The 7,916-nt window shown below is 35.3% G+C and overlaps 2 protein-coding genes across 5 annotated transcripts in view; one reads left to right on the top strand and one right to left on the bottom strand.

Annotated features, from left to right (window-relative positions):
• Positions 1 to 3,973, top strand: part of LOC117938743 (NADH-cytochrome b5 reductase 3) — a 7,797-nt gene extending 3,824 nt beyond the window's left edge. The window contains exons 7-9 of the mRNA XM_034863594.1: positions 2,318 to 2,403; positions 2,575 to 2,674; positions 3,621 to 3,973. Of these exons, the coding sequence (XP_034719485.1) occupies positions 2,318 to 2,403; positions 2,575 to 2,674; positions 3,621 to 3,793 (359 nt within the window). The 3' untranslated portion in view covers positions 3,794 to 3,973. The remainder of the gene's footprint in view (positions 1 to 2,317; positions 2,404 to 2,574; positions 2,675 to 3,620) is intronic.
• Positions 3,974 to 5,295: 1,322 nt separating this feature from the next.
• Positions 5,296 to 7,916, bottom strand: part of ppfibp1a (PPFIA binding protein 1a) — a 103,758-nt gene continuing 101,137 nt past the window's right edge. For 3 of the 4 annotated variants that reach the window (XM_034863568.1, XM_034863570.1, XM_034863571.1), the window contains 7 exons: positions 7,782 to 7,870; positions 7,469 to 7,591; positions 7,241 to 7,366; positions 6,673 to 6,867; positions 5,689 to 5,844; positions 5,528 to 5,593; positions 5,296 to 5,413 (listed from right to left, as the gene is read on the bottom strand). In XM_034863568.1, the coding sequence (XP_034719459.1) occupies positions 5,336 to 5,413; positions 5,528 to 5,593; positions 5,689 to 5,844; positions 6,673 to 6,867; positions 7,241 to 7,366; positions 7,469 to 7,591; positions 7,782 to 7,870 (833 nt within the window). In that variant the 3' untranslated portion in view covers positions 5,296 to 5,335. The remainder of the gene's footprint in view (positions 5,414 to 5,527; positions 5,594 to 5,688; positions 5,845 to 6,672; positions 6,868 to 7,240; positions 7,367 to 7,468; positions 7,592 to 7,781; positions 7,871 to 7,916) is intronic. The other variant, XM_034863569.1, reaches the window with a different exon arrangement.

The raw sequence follows: 7,916 nt of genomic DNA, 5'->3' as shown, positions 1-7,916 counted from the left end.
ATACTATGACTTTTTTAAATAATTTTTTCGACATACTATTCTATAATATTTTTTATATATTATCTTATGAGTTTTTATGATTTTCTTCTACATACTATGCTATGACTTTTTTTATAATTCTTTCAACATACTATACTATGACTTTTTATAATTTTTTCAACATGATTTACCATGACTTTTATAATTTTTTTGACATACTATACTATGACTTTTTATAATTTTTTTCAACATACTATACTTTGACTTTTTTAAATAATTTTTTTGACATACTATTCTATGACTTTTTATAATTTTTTCAACATACTATACTATATATTATGACTTTTTATGATTTTCTTCAACATACTATACTATGACTTTTTTATAATTTTTTTCAACATACTATACTATACTATGACTTTTTTAAATAATTTTTTCGACATACTATTCTATAATATTTTTTATATATTATCTTATGAGTTTTTATAATTTTTTCAACATACTATACTATATATTATGACTTTTTATGATTTTCTTCAACATACTATACTATGACTTTTTATAATTTTTTTGACATACTATTCTGACTTTTTATAATTTTTTTCAACATACTATACTATGATTTTTTTATAATTGTTTTGACATTTACTATGACTTTATAATTTTTTCGACATACTATACTATGACTTTTTATAATTTTTTTCAACAAACTATACTATGACTTTTTTAAATTTTTTTGACATACTATACTATGTTTTTTATATATTATGACTTTTTATGATTTGCTTCAACATACTATGCTATGACTTTTTTAAATACATTTTTCAACATACTATACTATGATTTTTTTATAATTTTTTTGACATGATTTACTATGACTTTTTATCATTTTTTCGACATACTATACGATATTTTGTATGTATTATATTATGACTTTTTATGATTTTCTTCAACATACTATGCTATGACTTTTTTTTAATCGTTTTTTCAACATATTATACTATGACTTTTTTAAATAATTTTTTCGACATACTATACTATGATATTTTTTATATATTATGACTTTTTATCATTTTTTCGACATACTATTACTTTTTATAATTTTTGTCAACATACTATACTATGACTTTTTTAAAGAATTTTTCAACATACTATAATATTCGACATACTATTCTATTTTTTTTATATATTATGACTTTTTATGATTTTCTTCAACATACTATGGTATGACTTTTTTATAATTTTTTCAACATACTATCCTATGACTTTAAAAAAAAAAATTCGACATACTATACTATGATATTTTTTATATATTATATTATGAGTTTTTATGATTTTCTTCAACATACTATTCTATGCCTTTTTTTAATTTTTTCAACATACTATACTATGACTTTTTTATAATTTTTTCCACATACTATGATATTTTTTATATATTATGACTTTTTATGATTTTCTTCAACATACTATGCTATGACTTTTTTATAATTTTTTCAACATACTATACTATGATATTTTTTATAAATTATATTATGAATTTTTATGATTTTCTTCAACATACTATACTATGATTGTTTTTATAATTTTTTTGACATACTATTCTGACTTTTATACTTTTTTTCAACATACTATACTATGACCTTTTTAAATAATTTCTTCAACATACTATACTATGATTTTTTTTATAATTGTTTTGACATGATTTACTATGACTGTTCATAATTTATTTGACATACTATTCTATGACTTTTTATGATTTTCTTCAACATACTATACTATTATTTGTTTTTTTTAATTTTTGACATACTATTCTATGACTATTTATAATTTTCGTCAACATACCATGACTTTTTGATAGACTGACATACTATACTATGACTTTTTATGATTTCATACTACTCTTTGACCGTTTCTTTCAACGTACTATACTTCTATACTAATATACTTTTTATGGCAATTTTAATGACCTACAGTACAAAGACTTTATGACATTTGACAACATACTATACGTTTTTCATGACTTAGATAACACAATATTTTTTTCGACAGTTTTGGTTATTTTAAATTTAAGATTTTTGTATTTCTTCTTCTAAAAGGCTTATCTTATTTTCACTGGTTTGAAGTGAAAGTGGCTCAGCTGGGTTCAGTCAGTCATATCCGATTAAACCCCACGCACACAGTCCTTGTAGAGCAGATCATCTGAGTGTTTATGTATAACAGACTGTAATAACTTAAGATATATACAGTATTTATTTAAGGTTGTTATTATTGCTCAGTCTAGTCACAAACGACACACAGAGACAAATTTATGTCCTTTCTTTCTACCGTTTTCTTCCAGGAATCACTCCTATGTTGCAGCTCATCACCGCTGTGATGAAGGATCCACAGGACAAGACAGTGTGTCACCTGCTGTTTGCCAACCAGGTCAGTTGCACTCACAAGATGCACTGATGTTTGCAGTTAGTAAAATTACCATTTGTTTGTTTTCCTGTTTAATTTGGAATGAGTGGTTAATACCAAAACAGAGGTCGCTGAAACCTGGTTCTCCCCCCCCCCCCCCCCCCCCCCCCCCCCCCCCCCCCCCCCTTGCCACAGACTGAGAAAGACATCCTGTTGCGACCAGAGTTGGAGGAGATTCAGGTCAACCACCAGGACCGGTTCAAGCTGTGGTTTACTTTGGACAAAGCACCTGAAGGTAAGATACTTTTTATGAACTCTAAGAGAGAACTTGTATACTACTACTACATTTTAAGGGAACTGTTTTAATTTCTGATATGAAAGTCTCTACATCTAGGGTTGCAAATTGTTTATTAAAATAAATAAATGTATAAATTATAAATATATAATTTTCTTCACAATTAACTGAGCAAGGACAAACACAAATCAAAAAATAGGTTGTAGGCACTTTAATTAGACACGTGAGCCTGCTGTTGATTGGGGAGAGAGCCAATGATGAATTACCTGCCTTCCACTAGAAGCCAAAACCTGACCAATATCATCGCCCCATTTTGAGTTCTAACCAGTTACATCAGCAACACACTGTACATTAAATGTAAGATAGCACAAATAGTCTTAGCCCTTGATTACTGTATTAATGTAAACTTAATCAGATATACAGGGTGGGAATAAAACACACAACAGTGAATTGAGTGACTAACCCACTGTAAGGTTTATTGTAATTAATGAATAAGAACTAAGTATAGTATTGTTACAATTTCCATAAAAACATTTGTCGGAAAAAGTCATAGTTTAGCATGTCAAAAAAATATAAAAAGTCAAAGTAAAGTCAGTCGGAAAAATGAAAAAAAATCATCAAAAGTTGGATAGTTCTGTTAGTAGAGCCCAGATAGAGCTTTATGCCTTAACGCAGTGGCCCGGGTTCTACTGTGACCGCCGGCCTTTTGCTACATGTCTCACGTCTCCTATCAAATAAAATCATAAAAAGTCATAGTATGGGTATTTAAAAAAAAAAAGTCTATTGGTCAAATTTATATTATAGCATGACAAAGAAGTCTTAGTATGTGAAATTCATATTAAACAAATTAAAAATGTAAAAAAGTATTCAAAACAAGAAGTCAATTATATCATGAGTAACAAACTGGGATCCTTGTATCTAAACAATGGGACCTTTTGTGTTTCAGACTGGGAGTACAGCCAAGGCTTCATAAGTGAAGACATGGTGAGGGAACACCTGCCGCCTCCAAGTGAAGACACACTCATCCTGATGTGCGGACCTCCGCCGATGATCCAGTTTGCCTGCAACCCCAATCTGGACAAAGTTGGCCACTCCAGCACCCGCAGGTTCACCTTCTAGACGTCTGTCCACACCAAAGACAGCGGTTTGGGCGTCCAGTTATTATATTCTCTACCTTGAAAGCATTAAGGCACTTGTACAGTTGCAGTGGGTATTGCACTATATATGTATGCTATATTTATGCCATCATATCCATCATGCAACAGAATCACAGCAAGGACCAATTAAAGTAGTCTGTCACAGAAGGAAATGGTGAATATTGGACTTGTTTGGGATTAAAGATGTAAGGATTTGTTAGTTTTGGCTTGGAAATGAGGATGTGATTCCAAATCAGTTGCAAACTATTTAAGAGTTGAGGTTTGTCTGTTTTCTGAGTGCCTTAACCCTTGCAGAGCTTTTTTTATGCACAGTTTAAGTCCCCACCAATTGCTTCATTTATACATATTATTCCATTGTCACGTTGAAGATGTCGATATTTTGCTAAAACATGTTCAGTGAACGTGCTGCAACTGCTCTTAAGATTGACGCTTTGATTATTCTGTATAATGACTGACTCTATCAACCAACTATTGTAGAATGTACCTGTAAGCAACAGCTTATTACAGCTACTAAAAATAAGATAAAGACAACTGCTTTTTTCTTTCTTTTTATTACCATCATTTTAAAAACTGGTTTCCATGTTTACTCATGCTGTTTCTTAAAAGGAAGAGGTTGACGCTTGAGAGGATCAATGCCACTCGAGTATAGCGCAAGGCTTAAATACACTATCAGCACCTCTGATGCGCACTAATTAACATGCATCTCATTTGGTCAATCTGTGGTTTTAGGGAAAGTTACGTATTGTAACTAGAACTATGGTGAACAGCATTTAAAGAGATGCATGTTAATTAGTAAGCTTGAGGGGTTCTGGTAGGCTTTGGAGAGAGACAAGCCTCCAGATTTTATGCTAAGCTAATCACCTCCTGGCTGCAGCTTTATACTTTAAGGCACAGACACAAGAGTGGTATTTATCTCCTCATTCCAATCTAGGAAAGGAAGCAGGGCATATTTCCCAAAACATTTTACCACCCCCTCTACTCAGGCAGATAGTTTAGGTTTCATTGATCCAGGTTTTGAGATATCTGCCTGAACACTGCATTACATGTGGGTTGCTCACAGCAACAGCTGAAATAAGGGATTTCAAGGGAAGGGTTCCGTGTGGGTGTTTTATACCGATACCAATATCCCAATGACTTCTATAGCTGGAGTGGAGGCAGAGATTTCAAAACCTGGGCAAACAAAAACCATCTATGCAGCTAGCTCGACTGCAGCTGAGGACATGAAAACTTGAGTACTGCAATCAAAATAAAGGAGACTAACACGTATCCTTACCTCACTAATTACTAAAAAAAAACACACATGCTTTAATTATAAGAGGTACATTAATGCTATAAAATGTTGCATTTTAAGTTCATGCATTATATTACGGACGGCTTAAATAAATATGGCTGCACTTCTGAAAAAACTGTAAAAGTGGAGGTCTCACATGTTCTACTACAACGGTTGGTGGAGGATTTGGATGCTGGTTGGCACAGTTCATTCTTATTTCACAAAGTGTCTCAATCAAACACTGGAGTTGGGATCGGTTTCTGCCGCTTCAACGGAGATCTCATGACAAAACTCATCTTCCTTCAGCATGATCTGAAACACACAGAGCCAGAGAGAATGAAGGGAACTCTATTTTTTGTTTTCTAAATCAGGTTGGTACTCGTAGTCCTTTGTTGGTTTTTCTTCTCCCCCAGGTCAGTTTCTCACCGTTAGATTGTTGATTTCCTCAGAAAATGCTCCTATCTGTCTCACAGTCCCTTCAGAGTCTTCCATCTGTAACATACAAAATAAAGACATCTTTAAAATGCTCCAATCACGAGCCAGTGTAACAAATCCATCTGCGAAGCAGAAGTTAAGTATCTCCATACCTGTTCCAGGTGGTCAAGGTGTCCCTCATAGATCCGGAGGCCCTTCTGGAAGCTGCTGCTATTGGGCATTTCCACGTCCATGGGACAGATGTAGTCCTCATCATCCTGACGTTTCTTCCTCAAAGTGCCAAAACCACCGAATGACAGACGTCTAGGCTGGAGGAGGAAAAAGATTAGAAATCCTTTATTAACGCCACAATGGGAAATTCAATTTAAGTGATAGTGGGAAAAAGATTAGTAATATTCTAGAAAAACAGTTGTATTTACAGTTTGGCAAAATAACATTATTGGCCGGGTAGTCTCACATTGCCAGACCTTCCTCCAGAGCGCTGCAGATGAGGGTCTGGCTAGTCAACACAGAAATCCAGGATGGGAGAAACACTTGCTCTGGTTTCTTTAAACCAATCACAATTGTTTTGGGTAGTGCTAAACACAGAGTGGTGCCTCGGGAAGGATCTTGTTTGGGTGGAACGTGCACATTCAAAGGTTGTTTTAGTCGTGGAACAGAAAACTCAGATTGGACAGATAGTCTAGCTAGCGGTCTGGATTTACCCCGCTAATATCTGGGGAGCAGGTAACCATAGTCTTCATGAATTGACCAGATTTAAAATTACAACACAAAGATAGTCCAAAGTGGAAGGTAACGGGACATCTGAAAAGAGTGATGTCCGGGTAGAATTTCCAGCAGAGCGATCCAGGAAGTGGATTGTTGTGGATATAGTACGAGGAGGAGACAATTAGCAGACCAAACAAGAGATAATGTGTTAACTGGTGAGCTTAAGATGTCCTGGGAGGCAGAGTTTGTTACCTTTGGACGTTTCCCATAACGTCAAACTACTAATGTAATACACAAACAAGAAGCCAATATTCATCAATAAAACAACAAAATTAGCCTAATGTGTCATGAGTTGCACAAAATTAGTTCAGTATGAAAAATGACAAAAGAAAAGCCCGTTAGGCTGAAGCTGATCTAGGAACAGTTACCCTTACCTTGACCCTGGCGGTAGCCGTGAGAACGGTGTAATCTGGGTTTTCCAGACAGTCCTGTTTGAGCCGCTGCGCCTCGGAGCCGACGAGCAGGTGGAAGTGTGTGGCCAGGTGGCGTCTCAGCAGGGTTTTGTTGGGAGGAATGTTGAGCAGAAGGGCGAGCGCCTCCACGTTGAAACGGGGCTCCAACACCTTTGGAGTGTGCACACATATGAGAAAACATCATGGTGAGAGGTCAAGAAGGGGAGTGGTCAGGACGGAGAACAAAATCTGATGAAGAGTGGCGCCTGGGGATATTTTTCTAAACAAAATAAACTAGAATTTTCATTCTAATATAGCATAATCTGCTCTCAAGAGGACCGCGATGAAGTAACTAACTTTTGTCAATTTTGTTGTTGAGGAACACAATATATACCATCTCACATTATTATGATGTATATATCAATTAATATAATTTCTCAAAAAATGTTTTACATTTTTTACAATCATTGTAAAGAGGTATAAGTTATCATCTGTGTCAATGTTCATTGAATCCTGATCCCATCTCAGCCCCACCCCCCCTCACCATCAGTCCTCCATGGACTCCGCTGCCCCTCAGATTTGGAGCATATTCTGCCAAATCCACAGACCGGAGCCACTCCATTACTCTGTGGTTGGTCCACTGGGAGATCTCTGCTGGTGTCATGTTGTTCTGGACAAGGAAATTAAAAAATAGCCCACATGTCAGGGGCAGAAACAGCCAATGCAGCTTTAAAACAAAAAGGAAGAGTATGGGCTGTGACTTGTGTGATACCTCATCAGAGGGTCTTCGCCGGAGACAGTTGGGTTCGTAGCAGTTGAGGCGGAGGACCTGAATAGCCCTCTTGATGCTGAGGTGATGGAGAACACTGCCCACCTTCAGAGAGAGCAAGTCCTCCTGGGAACCAGCCAGGGAAACAAAATAGTTATTACAAAATCCTGGCCGATGTTGAAGGATTTTCTCAAGTTCAGTCAGAATATAAAACATTTAATAGGAAGACCTTTGGTCAACAAAAAAAATCTATCATTTTATTAATAAATAAGTTTAGCAAGCTTCCACACAGGCAACATGAAGGTTTCTAACTCACCACTGTCATGTAGTGCAGCACGCGTCCATCAACACGGGCCTCATCAAAGTGACTTTTGTACTGCGGGAGGCCGATGTCATCCAGCCACCCTGAAATAAACATCAATAAGTTTCATCTAAATTGAAAATCGTGGAG

Source organism: Etheostoma cragini, chromosome 23 (genome assembly GCF_013103735.1).
Source record: "Etheostoma cragini isolate CJK2018 chromosome 23, CSU_Ecrag_1.0, whole genome shotgun sequence".
Classification (NCBI taxonomy): domain Eukaryota; kingdom Metazoa; phylum Chordata; class Actinopteri; order Perciformes; family Percidae; genus Etheostoma; species Etheostoma cragini.
Note: the sequence above shows the minus strand (reverse complement) of the source record. Positions and strands in the feature narration are given on the sequence as shown.